This window comes from Hyla sarda, chromosome 12 (genome assembly GCF_029499605.1).
Source record: "Hyla sarda isolate aHylSar1 chromosome 12, aHylSar1.hap1, whole genome shotgun sequence".
Lineage (NCBI taxonomy): Eukaryota > Metazoa > Chordata > Amphibia > Anura > Hylidae > Hyla > Hyla sarda.
Window position 1 is genome coordinate 25,580,695 of NC_079200.1, and position 26,855 is coordinate 25,607,549.

At 45.8% G+C, this 26,855-nt stretch overlaps 1 protein-coding gene and 1 long non-coding RNA gene across 4 annotated transcripts in view; one reads left to right on the forward strand and one right to left on the reverse strand.

The window, feature by feature from the left end:
- LOC130296204 (uncharacterized) overlaps positions 1–26,855 on the reverse strand; it is a 185,080-nt gene that overhangs the window by 131,046 nt on the left and 27,179 nt on the right. The gene's annotated exons all lie outside the window — the stretch shown is intronic.
- Positions 1–26,855, forward strand: part of PPP1R1B (protein phosphatase 1 regulatory inhibitor subunit 1B) — a 108,872-nt gene that overhangs the window by 54,549 nt on the left and 27,468 nt on the right. For both annotated transcript variants that reach the window (XM_056547502.1, XM_056547501.1), the window contains exons 2-3: positions 14,181–14,241; positions 20,925–20,947. In XM_056547502.1, the coding sequence (XP_056403477.1) occupies positions 14,181–14,241; positions 20,925–20,947 (84 nt within the window). The remainder of the gene's footprint in view (positions 1–14,180; positions 14,242–20,924; positions 20,948–26,855) is intronic.

Below are 26,855 nucleotides of genomic sequence, written 5' to 3' on the forward strand. Positions count from 1 at the left end.
ACACTGAGGACAAGTGGGGCTCTGTACACTGAGGACAAGCGGTGCTCTGTACACTGAGGACAAGCGGCACTGTGTAAAGAGAAGACAAGCAGGGCTCTGTACACTGAGGACAAGCAGGGCTCTGTACACTGAGGACAAGCAGGGCTCTGTACACTGAGGACAAGCAGGGCTCTGTTCACTGAGGACAAGCAGGGCTCTGTTCACTGAGGACAAACGGGGCACTGTACACTGAGGACAAGCAGGGCTCTGTACACTGAGGACAAGCAGGGCTCTGTACACTGAGGACAAGCAGGGCTCTGTACACTGAGGACAAGCAGGGGTCTGTACACTGAGGACAAGCAGGGCTCTGTGCAGTGAGGACAAGTAGGGCACAAGTAGGGCTCTGTACACTGAGGACAAGCAGGGCTCTGTACACTGAGGACAAGCAGGGCTCTGTACACTGAGGACAAGCAGGGCTCTGTACACTGAGGACAAACGGGGCTCTGTACACTGAGGACAAGTGGGGCTCTGTACACTGAGGACAAGCGGTGCTCTGTACACTGAGGACAAGCGGCACTGTGTAAAGAGAAGACAAGCAGGGCTCTGTACACTGAGGACAAGCAGGGCTCTGTACACTGAGGACAAGCAGGGCTCTGTACACTGAGGACAAGCAGGGCTCTGTTCACTGAGGACAAGCAGGGCTCTGTTCACTGAGGACAAACGGGGCACTGTACACTGAGGACAAGCAGGGCTCTGTACACTGAGGACAAGCAGGGCTCTGTACACTGAGGACAAGCAGGGCTCTGTACACTGAGGACAAGCAGGGGTCTGTACACTGAGGACAAGCAGGGCTCTGTGCAGTGAGGACAAGCAGGGCTCTGTGCAGTGAGGACAAGCAGGGCTCTGTGCATTGAGGACAAGCAGGGCTCGGTACACTGAGGACAAGCAGGGCTCTGTACACTGAGGACAATCAGGGCTCTGTACACTGAGGACAAGCAGGGCTCTGTTCACTGAGGAAAAACGGGGCACTGTACACTGAGGACAAGCAGGGCTCTGTACACTGAGGACAAGCAGGGCTCTGTACACAGAGGACAAGCAGGGGTCTGTACACTGAGGACAAGCAGGGCTCTGTGCAGTGAGGACAAACAGGGCTCTGTGCAGTGAGGACAAGCAGGGCTCTGTGCATTGAGGACAAGCAGGGCTCGGTACACTGAGGACAAGCAGGGCTCTGTACACTGAGGACAATCAGGGCTCTGTACACTGAGGGCAAGCGGGGCTCTGTACACTGAGGACAAGCGGGGCTCTGTACACTTAGGACAAGCGGGGCTCTGTACACTGAGGACAAGTGGGGCTCTGTACACTGAGGACAAGCGGTGCTCTGTACACTGAGGACAAGCGGCACTGTGTAAAGAGGGGACAAGCAGGGCTCTGTACACCGAGGACAAGCAGGGGTCTGTACACTGAGGACAAGCAGGGCTCTGTACACTGAGGACAAGCAGGGCTCTGTACACTGAGGACAAGCAGGGCTCTGTACACTGAGGACAAACGGGGCACTGTACACTGAGGACAAGCAGGGCTCTGTACACTGAGGACAAGCAGGGCTCTGTACACTGAGGACAAGCAGGGCTCTGTACACTGAGGACAAGCAGGGCTCTGTACACTGAGAACAAGCAGGGCTCTGTACACTGAGGACAAGCAGGGCTCTGTTCACTGAGGACAAGCAGGGCTCTGTTCACTGAGGACAAACGGGGCACTGTACACTGAGGACAAGCAGGGCTCTGTACACTGAGGACAAGCAGGGCTCTGTACACTGAGGACAAGCAGGGCTCTGTACACTGAGGACAAGCAGGGGTCTGTACACTGAGGACAAGCAGGGCTCTGTGCAGTGAGGACAAGTAGGGCTCTGTACACTGAGGACAAGTAGGGCTCTGTACACTGAGGACAAGCAGGGCTCTGTACACTGAGGACAAGCAGGGCTCTGTACACTGAGGACAAGCAGGGCTCTGTACACTGAGGACAAACGGGGCTCTGTACACTGAGGACAAGTGGGGCTCTGTACACTGAGGACAAGCGGTGCTCTGTACACTAAGGACAAGCGGCACTGTGTAAAGAGAAGACAAGCAGGGCTCTGTACACTGAGGACAAGCAGGGCTCTGTACACTGAGGACAAGCAGGGCTCTGTACACTGAGGACAAGCAGGGCTCTGTTCACTGAGGACAAGCAGGGCTCTGTTCACTGAGGACAAACGGGGCACTGTACACTGAGGACAAGCAGGGCTCTGTACACTGAGGACAAGCAGGGCTCTGTACACTGAGGACAAGCAGGGCTCTGTACACTGAGGACAAGCAGGGGTCTGTACACTGAGGACAAGCAGGGCTCTGTGCAGTGAGGACAAGCAGGGCTCTGTGCAGTGAGGACAAGCAGGGCTCTGTGCATTGAGGACAAGCAGGGCTCGGTACACTGAGGACAAGCAGGGCTCTGTACACTGAGGACAATCAGGGCTCTGTACACTGAGGACAAGCAGGGCTCTGTTCACTGAGGACAAACGGGGCACTGTACACTGAGGACAAGCAGGGCTCTGTACACTGAGGACAAGCAGGGCTCTGTACACAGAGGACAAGCAGGGGTCTGTACACTGAGGACAAGCAGGGCTCTGTGCAGTGAGGACAAGCAGGGCTCTGTGCAGTGAGGACAAGCAGGGCTCTGTGCATTGAAGACAAGCAGGGCTCGGTACACTGAGGACAAGCAGGGCTCTGTACACTGAGGACAATCAGGGCTCTGTACACTGAGGGCAAGCGGGGCTCTGTACACTGAGGACAAGCGGGGCTCTGTACACTGAGGACAAGCGGTGCTCTGTACACTGAGGACAAGCGGCACTGTGTAAAGAGGGGACAAGCAGGGCTCTGTACACCGAGGACAAGCAGGGGTCTGTACACTGAGGACAAGCAGGGCTCTGTACACTGAGGACAAGCAGGGCTCTGTACACTGAGGACAAGCAGGGCTCTGTACACTGAGGACAAACGGGGCACTGTACACTGAGGAAAAGCAGGGCTCTGTACACTGAGGACAAGCAGGGCTCTGTACACTGAGGACAAGCAGGGCTCTGTACACTGAGGACAAGCAGGGCTCTGTACACTGAGAACAAGCAGGGCTCTGTACACTGAGAACAAGCAGGGCTCTGTACACTGAGGACAAGCGGGGCTCTGTACACTGAGGACAAGCGGGGCTCTGTACACTGAGGACAAACGGGGCACTGTACACAGAGGACAAACGGGGCACTGTATACAGAGGACAAGCGGGGCTCTGTACACTGAGGAGAAGCAGGGCTCTGTACACTGAGAACAAGCAGGGCTCTGTACACAGAACAAGCAGGGCTCTGTACACAGAGGACAAGCGGGGCTCTGTACACTGAGGACAAACGGGGCACTGTACACAGAGGACAAACGGGGCACTGTATACAGAGGACAAGCAGGGGTCTGTACACTGAAGACAAGCAGGGCTCTGTACACTGAGGACAAGCAGGGGTCTATACACTGAGGACAAGCAGGGCTTTTTACACTGAGGACAAGCAGGGCTCTGTACACTGAGGACAAGCAGTGCTCTGTACACTGAGGACAAGCAGGGGTCTCTACACTGAGGACAAGCAGGGGTCTGTACACTGAGGACAAGCAGGGGTCTGTACACTGAGGACAAGCAGGGGTCTGTACACTGAGGACAAGCAGGGCTCTGTACACTGAGGACAAGAAGGGCTCTGTACACTGAGGACAAGCAGCACTCTGTGCACTGAGGACATGCAGGGCTCTGTGCAGTGAGGACATGCAGGGCTCTGTGCAGTGAGGACAAGCAGGGCTCTGTACACTGAGGACAAGCAGGGCTCTGTGCACTGAGGACAAGCAGGGCTCTGTACACTGAGGACAAACTAGGCACTGTACTCTGAGGACAAACAGGGCTTTGTACACTGAGGGCAAGAAGGGGTCTGTACACTGAGGACAAGCAGGGCTCTGTGCACTGAGGACAAGCAGGGCTCTGTGCACTGAGGACAAGCAGGGCTCTGTGCACTGAGGACAAGCAGGGCTCTGTGCACTGAGGACAAGCAGGGCTCTGTACACTGAGGACAAGCAGGGCTCTGTACACTGAGGACAAGCAGGGCTCTGTACACTGAGGACAAGCAGGGCTCTGTGCAGTGAGGACAAGCAGGGCTCTGTACACTGAGGACAAGCAGGGCTCTGTACACTGAGGACAAGCGGTGCTCTGTACACTGAGGACAAGCGGCGCTCTGTGCAGTGAGGACAATCAGGGCTCTGTGCACTGAGGACAAGCGGCGCTCTGTACACTGAGGACAAGCGGCACTCTGTGCACTGAGGACAAGCGGGCTCTGTACACTGAGGACAAGCAGGGCTCTGTACACTGAGGACAAGCAGGGCTCTGTACACTGAGGACAAGTGGGGCTCTGTACACTGAGGACAAGCGGTGCTCTGTACACTGAGGACAAGCGGCGCTCTGTGCAGTGAGGACAATCAGGGCTCTGTGCAGTGAGGACAAGCGGCGCTCTGTACACTGAGGACAAGCGGCGCTCTGTGCAGTGAGGACAATCAGGGCTCTGTGCAGTGAGGACAAGCGGCGCTCTGTACACTGAGGACAAGCGGCACTCTGTGCACTGAGGACAAGCAGGGCTCTTCAAATGCGGGCTCACGGTGGCAGGGATTGTGAGCGGACAGTGGAGTTGACAGCCGCGGTGCGGCTGGACACAGGTGAGAGAGCGGTCTCACCTCCTCCCAGCCGGCCGCTGCTGCTCCTCGATGAAGCATGTAGTGAGGGCGGAAGTGGTTCCCCCCCCCCCCCCCCCCCCAGCAGGCTTCAGTGACGTTGTGCAGGGCAGGGGGGTGTTAGGTGTACTTAGGGGACATAGTGTGAGTTAGTTTAGTATAGTTAGTTTGATGATAGGTACTCTTTAAATGCTTTGATTCAGGGGCCCTAAGATAGCGATGACCCCATAGTCATAGACACGATAGAGAAGTTGTAATAGTTGATTTGAGGGTTGGTCACATTATGGGATTAGGTTTCCAGATAAGGTTTTGGTTTAAGTAAGAGCCTTATTACATGGGGCTATCATTGGCCAAACAGGCTGATATTGCTCTGTGTAATAGGGCCAACAATAGACAGGCAAGTGAGAAAACGCTAGTTTGTAGGCTGATCGGCGTGTTTTGACCCAACAAAAAAATGTCCTATTATGTGGGGAGATGTGTGGCCGATGGTCAGTTGCAGCAAAGCTCCCCATGAATGATCAAGTTGTAGTACCAATCTACGAAATCAGCAGTCACTGCAGGGTTGGGCCATACTATATTACCTCTACTGTGCAGCTGAGTTGGCATGATGGCCGATGCCTTGGGGCCTGGGCAACAGCCCTCACTAGTAGATTGTGGTGTCACAATTGGTTGGGCTTCCTTCTTACTGTATGTTTATATGTAATACATTTGGCTATCAATCATATGTCTCCAAACCTGCCTGTTCTGGAGGGCTGTGATGTGAATGAACGCCTTTGGACTCCACCCCAAGTCAGGGCAGAAAAAGATCAGGAACATTGGACTGCTCAATCCTATTGTTCTTGGGCAGATAAGCCAACACCAGAGAAGTCTGGCGGGAGCTTACATCCTCACTCTCCATTCTGAGTACTCAGGGTTAGTGTTGGGCACGAATATTCACAATACGAATATTTATCGCGAATATCGCATATTCGCGAATATTGCCAATATAGCGCAAAATATTCGCAATTACGAACATAATTTTTTTTTTTTCACAATACACATCACAGTGATCATCCCTCCCTGCTTCCAGCTTGTGGTGTAAACAAGGCTCCAATACTAGTTACTGTGTCAGACTGGTGGGCGCCCGGAAATTTGCATATGCAAATTTTCGCGCATATTGATCCCTTCCTTCTTTTAGCTCTTTTACCACGCGATATTGCGCATGCAAATTTTATGGTGAATGCGCATGCAAATTTTATGGTGCATAGTAAAAAAAAAAGGTTGCGAATATACAAATTTAGCAAATATCTGACGAATATTCATCCGCGAAATTGAATGTGGCCTATGCCGCTGAACACTACTCAGGGTATCGGGAGAGGTAGCTGTTTAACACATAAGACATTGGGCATCTATTCATCTCATGAACTTAGACCTTGAGAGCAGAGAGACCCGAATACAGGATTTAAAAAAAATTTCTCTAACCCAAGCAACCTTCTTAAAGGAAACCACACTAAATGGCAACGTTTAATCAGCTATCTAGTAAGGATAGGTGAAAAACTCCTCTTTAATTAATGGGGTATTCCGGGCAAAAACATCTTATCCTCTATCGAAAGGATAGGGGATAAGATGTCTGATCACGGGGGGCCCGCTGCTGGGACCCCCGCAATCTCCCTGCTGCAGCCCGCATTCTATGCGTAGCTGCGTCTGAAGTTTCGGAAACCGTCGGGCTTCCGAGACAGGGACATGACCTCACGCCACGCCCCTTCCATTCATGTCTATGGGAGGGGGCGTTGCAGCCGTTGCGCCCCCTCCCATAGAAATGAACTGAGGGGGCGTGGCGTGATGTCACGTCCCCGTCTCAGAAGCCCGGTGGTTTCCGAAACTTCAGACACAGCTACGCTGAGGCCCCCCCCCCCCCCGCGATCAGACATCTTATCCCCTATCCTTTCCATAGGGGATAAGATGTTTTGCCAGGAATACCCCTTTAAGCCCAAATTCAATTAAAGTGGTGTTTTTATTAATTTTCTCTGCATAATAAGCTGACTACATTACTAGCAGTGATTGGTTGGTAGAAAGGGTTACTGTTGTCTCTTTAGCTGGGTGTTGGGTGGTGAAGGTGATCCTATGAAGGCCATTGCAGTTCTTATCAGCACTGGGGGCTGCACTAAAGCCTCTGGAATGTCTCTCTTAATTTTCTGCAAGGTCAGCTTGTGACTAAAGATAAATTATGGGCACGCTGTGCTGATCATGGTCGGCCATGGCAGGCTAGATTGCAAGCTCTGCTGGGCAGGGACAAGGATCCTCTGTGTTTTTTGATCTAATAATTGAGCAATGACTCCTGCATTGTCTGAACCGCCCTTCTAAGTGTTTGTACAGCTCAGTTCTGTGTGTGTTGGCCTGTGACTGGAAAGCGGTGTTTGTATAGATAGACTGTGTACTGGAGTAGTTATAGAGTTATCTAGAGTGGAGATCTATGTGCTTATAAAAGCAAGTGTTAAAACAGAACTCCAGTGTCAGATTGCTGGGGGTCCAACTGCTGGGACCCTCCGTGATCTCCCGCACGCGCCCAGTATCCGTGCGTGAATGGGACATGTCAACCACCGCAAGACACGCCCCCTCCATGCAGCTCTATAGGAGAGCCGGAGCGCTGCACTCAGCTGTTTCCGGCACTGCCAAAGAGCTGCATGGAGGAGGCGTGTCAGCCGCAGCTTCGTGCTGTGGTCGAAACAGCTCAGTTCATGCAGGAAGCTGGTTCGCAGTGCTTGAAATCTGACACTTATGCCCTACCCTTAGGATAGTGGATAAGTTGTTACATTCTGGAGTTCTCCTTTAAGACCGGGTTTTCATAGATATTTTAACAAAATCAAATTATAGTTCACCTATCTGTTTTAAAGTAGGAAAATTCCCCCCATTAAATAACTGGAATGTATCTCATGTGCGTGGCCAACGCTCCATTTATTCTATATATGGCTTCTAAACATTGCCGAACTTAAAACTTGGCAATGTTCAGGAGCCACATGAAGAATCATCCTCTGCTGTCTCAGTAGGCTTGGCTGGATCTGGTCTCTGAGCTTAAAGGGGTTATCCACTATAAGGTGATTTTAGTACTTACCTGCCAGACAGTAATGGACATGCTTAGGAAGGATCTGTGCTTGTCTCGGAGCTAAATAGCTATGTTGTAAGATGACCATAATGCTGTGGCTATCTTTTTGTGAAATGACTATTTCCTGTTGGAGTTCCCTCCCTCTAACTACAAGTCCCACGACTCCTTTGTAAGTGGAAAGTCACTTTTCTCCCTTCCACACATCAGCCACCCCACCCACTGAAACACACCTGTGCTCCCTCCTATGCAATAGACCAGTGTTTTCTTACCAGGGTTCCTCCAGCTGTACATAAGTCGATGGAGAAAATACAAGACGTTCAGTTTTAGAAAGATTTTGTTTCAGATATAATGATGTTTGAGACAGCAGAGAGACAGTTACTGGTATTTCGTATGAATGCAGGGGTGATGTCACGGAAAGAGGTATAGAGCTGTGTGTTATCAGCATAGAAATAGTACTGGAAACCAAATCTACTGATTGTTTTTCCAATGCAAGATGTGTAGAGAGAAAAGAGGAGAGGACCCAGGACTGATCCCAAGGGAACCCCAACAGCAAGGGGAAGAGGAGAAGAAGAAGAGCTGTAAGAAGTCATAGCTGTAGAGTAACATACTGTACATATATATCTTTATTGGGACATTTATGGAAAATGAGGAGTGTTTACAGTATACTGCCTTGTGCTTTGCAATGTCACAGGTAGAGGAGCAGACAGGGAATGATTATAACAGGTTCTGCAGACTGTCCTGCTCTGTAGTGCAATGTTCTTGCAACAGCTCTGGGCAGGGAACTGGCAGGAGACCAGTGGGAGGGGAGTAGGCAGGGTGAGAAGACTGTTATGAAGAATGGAGTGAAAGTATTTAATTCTGGGAATTGTAGTACTGAGCAACTGCTTAACCAGGAAGTAGTGTTTTTTTTTACATAGTAAGGGAAAGGATTACAAATGCACAAAGAAAATTCATATTAGTGGTTTCAGAACTGGGGCAACCGGTAAAAATGTTTTTCCAGCATTTTTTTTTCTTTTACCTGACAACAGAGTACCCCTTTAAGGATCCTTTCACAGAGAAATTACCAATTTTTGTTCAGTTGATCAGTGCTCTTATCTGCCCATGCATGTGCAGGATTAGCAACTACCACACCTTGGGGGCCACTTATTTCCACGAAAAAGAAAGATCAAGCAAGTAAAAGTCCAAAATGTCAAAACCATTTTCCCAAATGAGTGACTTTAGGGTTCAATTCACACTAGGCAGATTTGCGACTGAATTGGGTTTACAAAAATGTATGGGCGACAACCCTAATCACATCACTGGCACTGGAAGTTTCAGTCACAGAAATTTCTGAAACACGTCTGCTGCGTGTGAATATATCCTTTATATAAGGGCCATATACATAAGATCGATTAGAAATCACCGCAATCAAGTATTCAATTTCCCTGCAGCGCCACCACAGGGAGTTTAAAGCATTACATGCAGCTTCTATTGAAACTAATACGCAGTCTTTGCCCTGTTGGTCATCCAGAGTGAGATACATACGTGTTACTGCTCTCCTTTCATAATGGCTAATAGACAAGGCACCTGAATGGAGGCTACCCTTTGAAAACACCATAGGGAAGATATATCAAAACCTGTGTAGAGGAAGAGGTGCAGGTGCCCATAGCAACCAATCAGATCACTTCTTTCATTTTTCAAAAGTCTTTTTGAAAGTAAATGAAACAATCTGATTGGTTTCTACGGGCAACTGTATCAATCTTCCTTTACACAAGTTTTGATAAATCTCCCACCATATTTCTAAACCAGACAACCCCTTTAAAAGGGCAATCCGCCCCTAGACATCTTATAAGTTTTCTGATCACGGGGGTCTGGCTCTGGGACCTCCCGCAATCTCCGCGCAGCACCCGACATTCTGAACTGTAATGTCCCAGTACAGGACATGGTCCTGCACTACACTTAGGCCCTGTCAGGTTGAGTCCCTCAGTGACCTGGGGGCTCTCCTGCAGTGTCTCCCCTGCTGTTACTTTAATGTTACTGATTTTATTATATGTATAGTCAGTATACTAATGTATAGACAGTATAAAGGACCTTTGGAGGACTAAAGTAATTGTCTAAAGGACCTGTGAGATGTTACATGTTATGTTTATGTTACCCAGAGAGCACCAGCTTAACACATGACCCGCAGGTTGACCTATGGGCTTCTGGCTCAGCCCCCTTTATAAGGGGGCAGCCATTACAATTCTGCCTCTTTTGCTCTTCCACCATCATTGCTTCTGAGGAACAGTGGAGACCAGATGTCTCAGTGCTAGTGTCCAGCTACCTTGAAGGCCTCAAATCTACAGTCACTTCCAGTAAGACAAGTCTATGTCTGCTGTCACTGCCCACAGTCTAGTCAAGCATCTAAAGTCTGTTACAAGTATAATTGGTCCCAGCGAGCTGCGAGGCCCTTCTGTTTTCCTGGCCACCTCTCTGGGATTCTAGCCAAGCTGTAGAGACTATAACACCCATCTGACCTCAGTAAAGCCTCCATTAAACCATGACCTGGTTGTGGACTCTCATTTCACTGCCTAGCCATTGGGATAGCAGAGATATCGTTTGCGTGATTCCCGATACCCAAAAACCACTGTAGCGTCGCAAACATTAGGGGTTAATAACACCTTGCCCTTGGGGTTAATACTATCTTCCCCATCCACCTACACCGCTACACCCCGTGGTCCCACCATTCACCGTGGCTCACCACAGAACAATATGTTCAGAACAAAGTTTGGTGCAGGCGTCCGTGGTCGTGACATCATGCCCCTCGCGGTGTCACGTCCCCTCCATTCATGGCTATGGAAGGGGCCTGGCAGCCACGGCCGCCCGCGCCAAGAGTTCTCAATGCGTGATCTGCACAGAGATTACGTAAGTCCCAGCGGCCTGACCCTCGCGATCAGACATCTTATACCCGATCTTTTGGATAGGGGATAAGATGTCTAGGGGCAGAGTACACCTTTAACAACAGGACAATACCTCAGTGAAGACAAAATGAGATTGGGACATAAATGAAAGAAATGTGAGAGTCACATTTCTATTGCATTACCATAACATTGCCTTCAAAGGTCAGCACATGGACTATCTAAGAATTCCTGGACAATATTTACATCACCTATACACATAATGGATGAGTAGTGAGCATGTCCGAATTGTTGTGGGCTTGGTACGAGCTGCAGTTTGTTTTGTTACGCTTCAGTATTTTCTGTGCCATATCATTACGTGGATTGGTATTTCTGTAATTAGGAACATGCAAGCAGATATTAAGAAGGACAACCAAGTGCTTTGTGCTATATACAGGGACCCACTGTTCCCTTCAATAAGAAGGTTAATGTATTGAATGGGTTAAAGGAACCAGCATACAAGGAATTAAAGGGGTTATTATTTGCCATCGGAAAAAAATTATCTAGAAACGTTTGTCCTTGGTTTGGGTCTTCTTAGTAGTGCATCTTAGCATAATTCCACTTTAGTCCTCCCACACCATAATTGTGCCAGTTATCCATTACATATTATAATAGATTCCCATATTCTTATTTATAATAAAATCTGCTTTAAAATCCACTTACTTTATCTTCTGTGTTCTGCAGCCACATTACATCCTTATTGATTTCTGTATCTGGAACTTTTCACACAGGAAAAAAACAGGGAGGCAGTACTATCTGTGCCTACATAATATACAAAGACAGGAAGGCAGTACTATCTGTGCCTACATAATATACAAAGACAGGGAGGCAGTACTATCTGTGCCTACATAATATACAAAGACAGGGAGGCAGTACTATCTGTGCCTACATAATATACAAAGACAGGGAGGCAGTACTATCTGTGCCTACATAATATACAAAGACAGAGAGGCAGTACTATCTGTGCCTACATAATATACAAAGACAGGGAGGCAGTACTATCTGTGCCTACATAATATACAAAGACAGGGAGGCAGTAATATACATGGCTTCATTGATTTACAGGGTCTGACGGGTAGGCTGTAATGTCTCTTTATGAGGGAGGTAATACCAATGTTTACATTATATACAGGGAGAGACAAGGTGGAAGTATATCCTTTGACAAAGTAATGTACAGGAATAGACAAGGGAATAATACTACTTGAGTCTACTTTAATTACAGGAAGAAACAAAGAGGCATTATATGTATTATATACAGGTAGAGACAAAAGGCAGAGGTATCTCATCACTAGGTCCAGATGGCATTTATCTGTACAAATCACTAGTCAAACCACACATAGAATACTGTGTACAGTACTGGTCAGACCACACATAGAATACTGTGTACAGTACTGGTCAGACCACACATAGAATACTGTGTACAGTACTGGTCAGACCACACATGGAATACTGTGTACAGTACTGGTCAGACCACACATAGAATACTGTGTACAGTACTGGGCACCAGTGTACAAGAAAGATTGTGGAGCTGGAGCGGGTTCAAAGACGGGCAACCAGAGTAATACAGGGAATGGGAGGACTACAGTACCCAGAAAGATTATCAGAATTAGGGTTATTTAGTTTAGAAAAAAGAAGGCTTAGGGGCGACCTAATAACTATGTATAAATATATCAGGGGACAGTACAGAGATCTCTCCCATGATCTATTTATACCCAGGACTGTATCTATAACAAGGGGGCATCCTCTACGTCTAGAGGAAAGAAGGTTTCTGCACCAGCACAGACGAGGGTTCTTTACTGTAACAGCAGTGAGACTAATATAACTCTCCATCAGGGGAAGAGGTCATGGTGAACTAAAAAAAAAAGAGTTCAAAAGAGGCCAGGAAACATTTCTGAAGATTAATAATATTACAGGTTATGGATATTAGATTTATAAGGACAGAAGATTAATCCAAGGATTTATTCTGCCATATTTGCAGTCGGGAATGAATTTTTCACCCGGTATGGGGCAATTGGCGTCTACCTCTGGATCAACACAACCGAGATACAATAGGTAGACAGGTTCATCTTGATGGACTTTTTTCAACCTTATGAACTATGTATCTATGAAGTATCAGGAAGGCAGTGTTTTCTTTTCCTATATCATTTACAGGTAGAGACAAAGAGGCAGTACTATCCTTGCCTAAATTAAATACAATGAGAGACAAGGCGACAATGCTATCTGTGCCTTTAATGTTCACAGAAAAAATTATGAGTCAATACTATCTCTGCCTACTTTATTTACAGGGACAGACAGGGAGACAGTGCAAGCTGGGTCTACATTATACTCAGAGAGAAACATATAGACAGTGTTATCTGCACCTACATTGAACACAAGGTGAAACATGGAAGCAGTACTATCTGTGCCTATATTATTTATAGGGATATAAAGAAAGCCATTAATTTCTCTTCAGAAAGCAGTGCTATCTGTGTTTACAGTATACATAGGGAGAAACATCTAGACAGTGCTATCGGTGCCTACACAATACACAGGGAGAAACATCTAGACAGTGCTATCTGTGCCTACATTATACACAGGGAGAAACATCAAGACAGTGCTATCTGTGCCTACATTATACACAGGGAGAAACATCAAGACAGTGCTATCTGTGCCTACATTATACACAGGGAGAAACATCTGGGCAGTGCTATCTGTGCCTACATTATACACAGGGAGAAACATCTAGACAGTGCTATCTGTGCCTACATTATACACAGGGAGAAACATCTAGACAGTGCTATCTGTGCCTACATTATACACAGGGAGAAACATCTAGACAGTGCTATCTGTGCCTACATTATACACAGGGAGAAACATCTAGACAGTGCTATCTGTGCCTACATTATACACAGGGAGAAACATCTAGACAGTGCTATCTGTGCCTACATTATACACAGGGAGAAACATCTGGGCAGTGCTATCTGTGCCTACATTATACACAGGGAGAAACATCTGGGCAGTGCTATCTGTGCCTACATTAAACACAAGGTGAAACATGGAAGCAGTGCTATCTGTGCCTATATTATTTATAGGGATATAGAGAAGGGCATTAATAACTCTTCAGAAAGTAGTGCTATCTGTGCCTAGATTATACACAGTCTATAGTGCTATCCATGCCTACATCATTTACATGCTGAGACAAGGACGCATTTTTACAAATGTCCAGATTTTACATAGGGACAGACAAGGTGGCAGTACTATCTGTGCCTATGTCACAGGGAGAGACAAAAGGCAGTTCCATAGGTTTCTACATTTTATACAGAGATACATGGTGGGCAGTATTTCCTGTGCCCACATTATTTACAGGGAGAGACAGAAGGGCAGCATAAGACAAGGAGGCAGTGCTATCTATGAATTTTATTGTCAATAATATTGAAAACATTTTTTTTCTTTTTGTAGATCAGGAGGCGCAGACCTACCCCAGCCACCCTCTTCCGTGTCTCAGATCAACAGTCTCCAGGTAAAGTCGCACCACTTACTGCTGTTTGTGTCAAGTTTGTGTGTGAGGGCTGAAATGCAATAGATATTTGCTAATAATGTGGGCAATCATATTGGACTCTCTACAGCCCCAATATCAGTCGCCAAATGCATGTCTGGCTGACAGCTGTTCTTTTCTATAGACATGGGTCCTTGTTCCAGCTGAACGTGCATGCGTTTTTTAATGGGGCAAGGGGATAGGCCGCTGCCAGACACTTGTGGTGACAGCTCATCTCCCTCGAGAACAAAAGAATTGGACATTGAAATTTCACAAGCCTGATTCTTCTTTAACTCAACATAATCTTGTGCTATGGCATTAACCGCTTGTATTCGTGAAGCCAGGGCGTGGCTTATCCTCAATACCACCCGAAGGTATACTGCTGGATCCTGGGCTAGGCACGTGAGCAATAATGACTCCGACGCCAGGTTACGGGCAATGGTAGCTTTACTGAGTAACAGATGGTGCAGTCTATACAGTGTAGCCGGGCCCACATAGGTGACCAGTGGTGGACCGGTGGAATTATTTTTTTTTAAGTCAACTGGTGCCAGAAAGTTAAACTGATTCGTGAATGACTTCTATTAAAAAATTTTACCCTTCCAGTACTTTTTAGCAGCTGTATGCTACAGAGGAAATTATTTTCTTTTTGAATTTCTTTTTTGTCTTGTCCACAGTGCTCTCTGCTGACACCTCTGTCCATGTTAGGAACTGTCCTGAGCAGCATAGGTTTGCAATGGGGATTTTCTCCTGCTCTGGACAGTTCCTGATATGGGCATCAGGTGTCAGCAGAGAGCACTGTGGACAAGACAAAAAAGAAATTCCAAAAGAAAAGAATTTCCCCTGTAGCATACAGCTGCTAAAGTATTGGAAGGGTAAAGATTTTTTAATAGAAGTTATTTACAAATCTGTTTAACTTTCTAGCACCAGTTGATTTAAAAAATAATTCCAACGGAGTACCCCTTTAACCCCTTAATGACCAAGCCCATTTTCACCTTAAGGACCAGGCCAATTTTATTTTTGCGTTTTCGTTTTTTCCTCCTCACCTTCTAAAATCCATAACTCTTTTAACTTTCCATCTACAGACCCATATAAGGGCTTGTTTTTTGCGTGACCAATTGTACTTTGTAATGAAACCTCTCATTTTACCATAAAATGTACGGCGAACCCCAAAAAACTTTTTTTAGAGAGGAAATTTTTATGAAAACCAAAATTTTGCACATTTTGGAGGGGTTCGTTTTCACACTGTACAATTTACGGTAAAAATGACATGTGTTCTTTATTCTGTGGGTCAATACGATTAAAATGATACCCATGGCTAGATACTTTTATATTTTTGTACCGCTTAAAAAAAAATCTAAAACTTTTTGTACAAAATCAGTAATCTAAAATCGCCCTATTTTGACCACCTATAACTTTTTCATTTTTCCGTATATAGGGCGGTATGAGGGCTCATTTCTTTGCGTCGCCATCTGTACTTTGTTTAGATACCACATTTGCACATATAAAACTTTTAGATAATTTTTTATTACATTTTTTTTGAATAAAATCTGACATGCAGCATGTTTTGGACTTTTTAAATTTTTTACGTTTACGCCATTCACCGTACGGGATCATTAACATTATATTTTGATAGTTCTGAAATTAACGCACGTGGCGATACCAAATATGTTTATAAAAATATTTTACGCTTTTTGGGGGTAAAATGGGAAAAACGGACAATTTTCATTTTTATTGGGGGAGGGGATTTTTTACTTTTTTTTACTTTTTATTTTTACATTTTTCAATTACTTTTTTTTACACTTTTTATGTCCCCATAGGGGACTATCTATAGCACTTTAGCAATCCTTTGATTGTTAATACTGTGCAGTGCTATGTATAGGACACAGCACTGCTCAGTATTATCGGTGATTTTCTGCTCTGGTCTGCTCGATCGCAGACCAGAGCAGAAGACCCCAGGAGACGGCCGGAGCCAGGTGAGGGGACCTCCGGCCGCCATGCTGGATGATCGGATCGCCGCGGCAGCACTGTGGGCGATCCGATCATCCAATCAAAGTACCGCAAATCCGCAGATGCCGTGATCTGTATTGGTCACGGCATCTGAGGGGTTAATGGCGGACATCCGCGCGATCACGGATGTCTGCCATTACGGGCGGGTCCCCGGCTGCTGCTAGCAGCTGGAACCTGCCGTGTATGACGCGAGCACCGTTCCGATGCTCGTGGTCATACACAGGACGTAAATGTACGTCCTGGTGCGGGAAGTCCCACCAAGCCAGGACGTACATTTACGTCCGTGGTCCTGAAGGGGCTAAGGGCTTGCTGGGACTTGCAGTTGTTTTGGACAATTTAGTGCAGGCCACGTTGACTTGACAATAGATGACAGTGACTGACTTGACTTGACTGGAGATAGACTAAGCTGTGACTGTAGCTTACTTGTAGCTTCATACTTGAGGCCTCCTATGACTCCAGACACACTCTTAGGGTACGTTCACATGGGCGGATTTATTTGCGGGTTTCCCGCTGTGTATTTGAAAGGGGGTGGGCTCTTTGCGGTTGTCCGCTGTAGATTTTCCGCTGCAGAATTTCCACTGTGGAAAATCAGCCACAAGCCCCATTGAAGTCAGTAGGGTCTGCGGCGGATTTTCCGTAGCGGAAATGACGCAGAGGAAAATCTGCTGCGGACAGCCGAGAAGAGCCCGCCCACTTTCAAATATGCAGCGGGAAACCCACAATTAAATCTGCCCGTGTTAACATACCCTTAGGCTCAACTACAACTCAGCAAAGACCCAGGGACTAAGAGAAAGGGGGGGGGGGGACTCTGGTGGGGTCCCATTGGTCACCCTTAAAGGAGAACTACGGGATTGAAAATTTTTATCCCCTATCCTAAGGATAGGGGATAAGTTTCAGATCGCAGGGGGTCCGACCGCTGGGGCCCCCCACGATCTCCCGTACGGGGCCACGACTCTCTGCATAGAGAGCGCGTGTCGACCACCCACGAGGCGGCGGCTGACACGCGCCCTCCATACACTGCTATGGGAGAGCCGAAGCGCTGCCTTCGGCGTTTTCCGGCTCTCCCATAGCAGTGTATGGAGGGGGAGTGTCGGCCGCTGCTTCGTGCGGTGGTCAACACGCCCTCTCTAACCAGAGAGCCGGGGCCCCGTATGGGAGATCGCAGGGGGCCCCAGCGGTCGGACCCCCCGCGATCTGAAACTTATCCCCTATCCTTAGGATAGGGGATACATTTTTCAATCCCGTAGTTCTCCTTTAAGTCACCTGGTCTCTTATACCTCCTGGGTAACAATAACATGACAATTCACATGACAACTGATGATCACATGTTAACCTTTCTTAAAGATACAACATTCTTATATACATAACATAGGGGATAATATACAATTACAGTAGAACAGATGCGGGGGGGGGGGGGGGGGCCCAGGGGACACTGCAGGGAGGCTACCTGACAGGGCAGCAAGAGTACGGGGTAACAACTCCTGTACTGGGCCACCACAATCTTATTTGGGGATGATCAGTGCACCCCTACATTTATATAAATCTACCTATCTATTCTATATCATGTCTATCTATCTATCTATCCATCTATAGGGGCCTAATAATGTTATGTGTATGGTTCAGTGGGCCATACTCACATATGTGCTTTATTATTTATTCGGACACTTTTGCGCCTTGCTCGACAAGGAAGCATGGCTGAGCAGGAAATGAGACATTCTGCGCCAAAATTTGCCCCTAATTTTTGGCAGAAAGCCAACTAATAGGTGATCTAAACTTAAAAAATGGGATCTAAAAATGCACCCAATTTATCGGATAAAAAGAACCACTGTGATAAATCTGTCTAAAGCAGTGTTTCTGGAAAGAGTGCCTCCAGCTGTTGCAAAACTACAACTCCCTGCATGCTCGGACAGCCTTTGGCTGTCCGGGCATGCTGGGTGTTGTAGTTTTGAGGCACGCTGGTTAGGAAACGCTGGCCTAAAAGAACCCATAAGACAGTTATCTCTCCTGATCCCTCTGTACACATGGAGGAATCTTCCTGCCTCGGCCAGTGATTGGCTGAACGGGCATTTCCTGCAGGAACCAGGAAGCAGCAGTGAGTGGTAGGGGTCAGGAGTTTGGGGTGGGCTGGGCATCCTTTTGGCTAGGATTCCACTGAGGTTTTGTCCTTGCGGTGTTCTAGGCTAAAATACGCCAGAAAAAAACACATGAAAAACTGCCACTGATTTTCCCTGCTTTCTGGCGTTTTTTCAGCAGTTTTTACATTTATGTGAAAATTGCATTTTTGCAGTTTCCCTGCGGTGTTTTTTTTTTAGAATTTTGTTAGGTACAAAAAAAAATTATGCAGATTGTAGGGAATTAAATTTATATTTTTTTAGAACAAATTTAGGAACAAATTTATGTGAGTGGGCAGGGACTTAAAAATCTGTCTCTTAGGCTTCTTTCACACTATGAGCATTCATCCATTATTAAACATCCGTTTTCTGTGTAAAAACGGACATTTAATAACAGATTAAATAACGGGTGCTAACGGATGAATAAATATTCATCCGTTAAAAAAACCCGTTATCCCTCATGTATGGCCGAACACCTCTGCCTACAGACTCCCACAGCTGGGACTACTACTACTCCCATCATGGAACAGACTTCTTTCCATGATGGCAGTAGTAATTCCCTGGCTGCGGGAGTCTGTAGACAGCTGGGGAGGCTACATTAGTGTTTGTACTACTACCCCCATCATAGAACAGAGTCGGTTCCATGATGGGGATTGTAGTACAGGGGCTGAGGGATTGATCGCACCGGGTTTCATTTCTGCGACCCGATGCGATCTGAAGTTATTAAGCAGGGGAGCGGGCGGCATGCTCCGCAACCCTGCGATGTATGGTGTGTTTAACTTTCATTTTTGAATCCCCCGCGGGAGCCCTGAATGGCCGGTACTGAGGAGCTAATCAGGGCTCTCAGTGGGAGATTTAAAAATTAACATTGTGAGTAGCAGGGGCCATATCTATATTAAAAGCGCTATGGGGGGCAAGATATATAGCGCTGCGGGGGGGGGGGGGGGGGCAGACATATAGCCCATATATCTAGCCCACCAGCAGTGCATTAGATATGACCCCACCGGCGCATTAATAAATATATACCCCCCCCCCGCCAGCGCATTAAATATATACCCCAGCAGCGCATGTATAATGTAGCCTCGCAGCGCTTCTATATACATATGCCACTGCAGCGCTATATGTGAAAAGCATTCTAGCAGCAGCATCGGCCGCCTGATGCTGCTGATAGAAATACTTTTCATACATAGCGCTGCAGTGGCATATGTATATAGAAGCGCTGTGGGGGGGGGGGGGGGGGTGGTAGATAATGCTATATGTCTGCCCCCCCCAGTGCTTCTATATACATATATCCCTGTAGCGCTATTAATGAAAAGTATTTCTATTAGCAGCACATAGTACCGGCAGACGGCTCCTGGCATTATGTGCTCCTTATAGAAATACATTTCATTCATAGCACTGCAGGGGTATATGTATATAGATGCGCTGGGGGGGCAGACATATAGCGTTATCTGCCCCCCACAGCGCTTCTATATACATATGCCGGCGCTGCGCTATGAATGAAAAGTATTTCTATAAGGAGCGCATAGTGCCAGGAGCCGTCTAACGTCCGTAGGCCATAGACTTCAATGTTAAAAATAACGTCCGGTTAATTTATCCGTTTCTTGTGACGGAAAAAAAATTTGTGCATGTTCTGTTAATTCTTCCTTCACAACTAACGGCTGTTATTCATGAAGGACTATAACAGATCATAACGGATAATCAAAAAATCCCATAGACTTGAATGGGATTTTGTAACGGACGTTTATAACGCATCTTTTAACGGATTAATTTTATAATGTGAAAGCAGCCTTAGTGTAGATACTACAGCTCCCAGCATGGAACAGCCTGGGAGTAGTAGTAGTACCTAATTAATCTAAAAAATAAAGAGAAAAAAGATGAAAAGTAGTAAAAATCATACACACTTTATAAAACACATTATTAAAAAACATTATTAAAAAAAAGTTTCACAAAATTAATTTAAAAAAAATATTATTTTTACAATTACATGGCCCCTTTAAACATTTTTTACATTGCCGGCCACATTTTTATGTCCCTGTCTGCTCACATAAATTGGTCCCTGATTGAAAGTGAATAAAAAAAAATTTCAAAAAAATTTAAATTTTGTTCCCTACAATTTTTTACATCCCTAACTTATTTATTTTTTCACTCTCATAGACTTCTATAGGAGAAAAACCCCAAGATTTTCCCCCAAAAAGTGCCAAAGTCTCAATCAACATGAGGACGTTTTTCAAAAATGAGCACAAAATTGCAAAATAAACGCCAAAAGGATTTTAAAAAATGGCAAACCAAAAAAACGCTAAGTGGATATGGCATTCTGAAGTTCTATATCGACTTCCAGCTAACATCTGGCCGCAGCGTTTTTTTCACAGAAAGAAACGCAGTGCGCCAGAATGGGCGTTTTTATTGGAGTTTTCGGGTGAAAAACCTTGGTGGAATTGCAGCCTTTTTAAACATTCTAAAGTAAATGCATTTGTCATGTGTCTGTCTCCATTGTCTATAACATCATAATGACTTTTTTTCCCCTTTTAATCTTATTTTATCTTACAGAGGATGACCCTACAATATACCAGGTACCTATTGCTTCATTTTTTTTTATCACTTAAAGGCTAGGACTCCACTGAGATTTTTGCCCTGCGATTTTTGTGGCATAAAAATGCCAGAAAAAAAAACCTGAAAAACTGCCACAGTTTTTCCCTGCATTTTGGTGTTTTTTCTGGCGTTTTTACCTTTGTGTTGAACTTGCCTTTTTTAGCCCCTTTGGCGTTTTTTTATTTATTTATTTTTTTTTACAAAAAAAAGGATGCAGTAGGGATGTAAAAATGTATTTAGCTAAATGTAATTTTTTTCTAACAAAATTGTAATCAAATTTTTTTATAAAGTGTGTGTGTTTAACTTTTTTTTCTCTTTTTTTTCTTTTTAATTTTTTATGTAGTACTACTACTCCCAGCATGGAACACACTGTCCCATGATGGGAGTAGTAGTACCTGTACTATAGACATATCGCTCCGGGTCTCAGTCCTGGCACCCGATGCGATCGTCCATTATATAGCAGAGAAGCGGAGCGGCTCTATACAGTGCTCGCATCTCTGCTCTGTAGTCCGGCCAGTGATGTGAATAGATCATCGTTCATATTTTCCGCCCAGAGCTGTGATTGGCCGTATGGTTGCAGCCAATCACAGCTCTGAGGAAAATATGAATGAGTGGCCCGAGTATAGTGCAGAGCAGGGATGCGAGCGATGTATACAGCTGCTCCATCTCTGCTATAGACAGGACGTGATACCCGCTGTGATCTGTTCTTACCTGCAAGTACTACTACTCCTAACATGGAGCACACTCTGCTCCATGCTGGGAGCTGTAGTACCTGCATTAATAGACAGATCGCAGCGAGTGTAATTTCTGACACATGATGCGATCTGTCTATTAATGCAGGTACTACAGCTCCCAGCATGGAGCAGAGTGTGCTCCATGTTAGGAGTAGTAGTACTTGTAGTTAAGGAAAGATCACAGCAGGTATCACTCCTGACACCCGCTGTAATCCTCCTGTATAATGTATAGATGCGGCGGCCGCTCTTCTATGGTCCGCTGCACAGCCATATATATATACACATATTCCTAGAGCTGTGATAGGCTGGAACCATCTGGCCAATCACAACTCTCTGCGGGAAATATGAATATGTGTATATATACTTCAGTGCAGGGGACCATAGAAGAGCGGCCGCCGCATCTATACATTATACAGGAGGATCGCAACAGGCGATCTGTCTATTAGTACAGGTACTACTACTCCCATCATGTAACAGTGTGTTCCATGCTGGGAGTAGTAGTACTACCTAAAAAATGGAGAGAAAAAAAGTGAAAAACACGCAAACACTACATTTTTATTATTGTTGGCTACATTTTTTGTGCTTTACCCGCTCACATAAATTGATCCCTGTTTAAAAATTAATAAACATTTCGTAATAAAAAAGATAAATTTCGTTAGGTACAATTTTTTCCATCACTACTGTATCTTTTTTATTGTTTTTTTTATGGTTCCCTACGAAATTTTTATAAAAAAGGTATCTCCATCACTTTTTTGGATCGCTAAAGTCCAAAAAAGAATAAAAACCGCCTGCAAAAACGCAAAATTTAAAACCAACATGGCGTTTTTCTTGCCGTTTTTGCTCTCCCATAGGTTTCTATGGAAGGGAAACGCTACGATTTCTGGGCAAAAAATGCCAAAAGGATAAAAAAAAAGGCAAACTGAAAAACGCCAAGTGAATCATACTATTGACTTGCAGCTAACATCTGGACAAGGATTTTCACTGAAAAAAACGCCGTGCTGGAAAATTGGCGTTTTTGACAGTGATTTTTGCAAAAAAAAAAAACTCAGTGGTGTTCCAGCCAAAGGGGTATTCCTGTGAAAAACAATTTTTTTTTTAATATATCAAATGGCTCCAGAAAGTTAAACAGATTTGTAAATTACTTCTATTAAAAAATCTTAATGTTTCCAGTTCTTATCAGCTGCTGAAGTTGAGTTGTTCTTTTCTGTCTGACAACAGCGCTGAAACCTCTGTCCATGTCAGGAACTGTCCAGAGCAGGAGCAAATCCTCACAGCAAACCTTTTATGCTCTGGACAGTTCCTGAGACAGACAGAGGTGTCAGCAGAGAGCACTGTTGTCAGACAGAAAAGAACAACTCAACTTCAGCAACTGATAGGAACTAGAATGATTAAGATTTTGTAATAGGAGTAAATTACAAATCTGTTTAACTTTCTGGAGCCAGTTGATAGGGCAAAAATGCTTTTTACTGGAATACCCCTTTAAGGCTGGAGAGACTCTCGGCACCAAACTGACCAACCAACCAACCAGACCTACCCATTGTCCTGCCTGCCACTTAAAAACTGCTGGCGTCAGTCGTGACCGCAGTCGTCACTTGACATACCCTACAAAAGGGTTTATGAGATCAGGAACTATAAAAATAAAATGTTGGCTTATTTTTTTTTTGTTCTGGGAACAGCGCCCCAAATATCCTTGGGCCGAGTTTGGTATTGCAGCTCAGCCTCCTTCACATGAATTGTTACTGAACTGAACTACCAAATCAGAATATATCAATGATCTGCGATATTTGATAAGGCGGCCATTTTGGTCTGCGGCTACCACCCAGTAACCAACTGCTATACAGCCATTGAGTTCAGCTATAAACTACATGGTCTGAGGACCTGGCAGTGAATGGGTTAAACTTATTTTGGCTGATTAGGCAATTTAACAGGTATAGCTTACCCCCCTCCTCACAGACTATGCTCTCCTGCCCTTCCTCCCCCACCCCATGGGGTGAAAATACGTAATGGAATTTCTGATGAAGGGGGGGGGGGATGTTGAAATTCAGAGGAGTGAACAAAAGGGTTTATTTAAAGCGAAGAACGTTCTGCTCCAAAATCACACTGAGTATGACCTCAATGGCAAAGCAAGGCCACCTGAGGAACGGTGTGGGGGCAGGGACGGGAGATGAAGAATTGGGTTTTCATAAGAGTGGCCTACAGATCAGAAGCCATACATAGTGCACAGTTTCCCAACTAGGGTGCCTCCAGCTGTTGCCAAACTACGACTCCCAGCATGCCCGGACAGCCGGAGGCTGCACTAGTGAAATGTATATTAATCATAGTATTACACCTTAGTATTGTGTACTAGGAAGTGCATCTATACATATACTTTGCACAGTCATTTACAGGCCCCCATGCACATTAAAGGGGTACTCCGGAGCTTAGACATCTTATCCCCTACCGAAAGGATAGGGGATAAGATGCCTGATCGCGGGGGTCCCACCGCTGGGGACCCCCTTGATCTTGCACACAGCACCCCAGTTAAAATCATTCCCCGTAGCATGTTCGCTCCGGGTCTGATTACCGGCGACCACGGGGCAGGCGGCGTGTGACGTCACGCCTCCGCCCCCTGTGTGACGTCACGCTCCGCCCCTCAATGCATGCCTATGGGAGGGGGCGTGACAGCTGTCACGCCCCCTCCCATGGGCTTGCATTGAGGGGTGGAGCGTGACGTCACACGCCGGCTGCCCCGTGGTCGCCGGTAATCAGACCCGGAGCGAACATGCTCCGGGGAATGATTTTAACTGGGGTGCTGTGTGCAAGATCAAGGGGATCCCCAGCGGCGGGACCCCCGCGATCAGGCATCTTATCCCCTATCCTTTCGATAGGGGATAAGATGTCTAAGCGCCGGAGTTCCCCTTTAAAGAAAAAGTCTATGAACCTGCTGATTTCAATGAGATCAGATGACTATATGGGGCAGACTATAGGGGAAACTTATCAAAACTTGTGTAGAGGGAGAGTGGTACAGTTGCCCATAGCAACCAATCAGTTGGTTTCACTTTCATTATAATGAGGCCTGTGAAAAATGAAAGAAGCAATCTGATTGGTTGCTATGGGCAACAGCACCACTCTTCCTCTACACAGGTTTTGACAAATCTCCCTCTATGTCCGGAAAAGAAGGATTGGGCATGTTGGATCTCTGAATTTTAATGTCTAATACTTGGAGATAAGCTGAAAGCCAAAAGGTGTCAGGCAGCTTTCTCTCCCTATTGAAAACACATGCATGCTCGGCTGAACTGAGCATGCATGTATGCAGAAGGGGGGGGGGTATATAGGCAACTTTAGGCTGGTTTCAGACTTCCATATTATGGTATGTACACATGGCGGAATGTCCGTAGGAATATTCCGCACGGACATTTCATTGCAGCAGAGTCCCATTGATTTCAATGGGATTCTGCTGTACCTTCCAAATGGCGGAATGTGGCTTCCGCGGAAATCCCGATTCTCCCATCCGTAAAAGAGAATAGGCATGTCTATTCTTTTTGTGGATTTTGCTTGGAACTGCAATGCCGTCTATGAGACGGCGCGTATCCGAGCAGTCCTAGCGCCCGCCAGATAGGGCAGATGTGCAGAATGTCCGCACGTGTTTTCCGTGCGGACATTCCGCACATTTTACGCCATGTGAACATATCGTGTGCTGAGTTTGGTTTATTGGAATCACAGGGTTTTTTATTATTATTATTATTATTATTATTATTATTGTCTTCCTTAATAGGGATGTACAGTATATTATATATGTTTTTAGCTGGCAGCAAAGTAGGTACACAGAGGAGAATCTACCTTTTCTTACCTAGTTGTGGCCATGATCTTAGTGTAGGATACCAAAGGTGGAGGCTGAATAAGAATATTAATAATAATAATCCCTTATTTATATAGCGCACACAGATTCCGCAGCGCTGTACGCTCAAATTGGGGACTAGTCCACACATGACATCTGATGCATTCAAAAAAATACCCAGCTTTTCTGCAAAAGAAGGAGCACTTTCCAAATTGACTATTTGCAGAATTTGCCCTGTATACACAGCAAATCCACCATACCTAATGGGTTTAAAGGGGTACTCCGGAGGAAACAAAATTTGTATTCAAATCAACTGGTGACAAAAAGTTAGACAGATTTGTATATTACTTTTATAAAGATAAAAAAAATCAAGTCTTCTAGTGCTTATGAGCTACAGTATGACCTGGAGGAAGTTGTGTAGTTCTTTCCAGTAAGACACTGTGGTCCCTGCTGCCACCTCTGTCCTTGTCAGAAACTGTCAAGAGCTGGAGACAGAGGTTTGCTTAGGGGAGGGACAGTTCATGCACCGACAGAGGTGGCAGCAGAGAGCACGGTGTCTGAGTGGAAAGACTACATGACTTCCTCCAGGGCTTACAGCACTTAAATACTAGTCTGATTTTCCATTGTAGTCAATGGGGGGAGATTAATGAAAACTTGTGCAGAGGAGAAGTTGCCCAGTTGCCCATAGCAACCAATCAGATCGCTTCTTTCATTTTTCACAGGCCATCTTAAAAATGAAAGAAGTGATCCGATTGGTTGCTATGGGCAACTAGGCAAGTTTTCCTCTAGACAGGTTTTGATAAATGTTCCCTAATGAGCTTGGATTCCCGACAGGTTTTGAGGTATAATTCATGTGGAATATGCGCCAAATTACTCAGAGTGAACGTACCCTAAGATAATGCTGTCTATTGGCTGGACATTAGTCATTCATTGTATGGTAGAGGGTGTGATGCAGGGCAGATTGAATTACCCTAGGGGTAGATGGCATTAACCCCTTGTATTCGTGACGCCAGGGTGTGGTTTATCCTCAATACCACCTGAAGGTATACCGCTGGATCCTGGGCTAGGCATGGGGGCAAGAAACTCCAACATTAAGTTACGGACAATAGTAGATTTACTGAGTGACAGATGGTACAGTCTATACAGTGTAGCCAGGGCCCAAGTAGGTGACCAGTGACTTCAGAGACCTTACGGGATTGCTGGGACTTGCAGTAGATTTGGACAATTTTAGTGCAGGCCACGTTGACTTGACAATAGATGACTGTGACTAACTTGATTTGAGACGGACTAAGCTGTGACTGTAGCTTACTTGTAGACTTGAGGCCTCCTATGGACTCC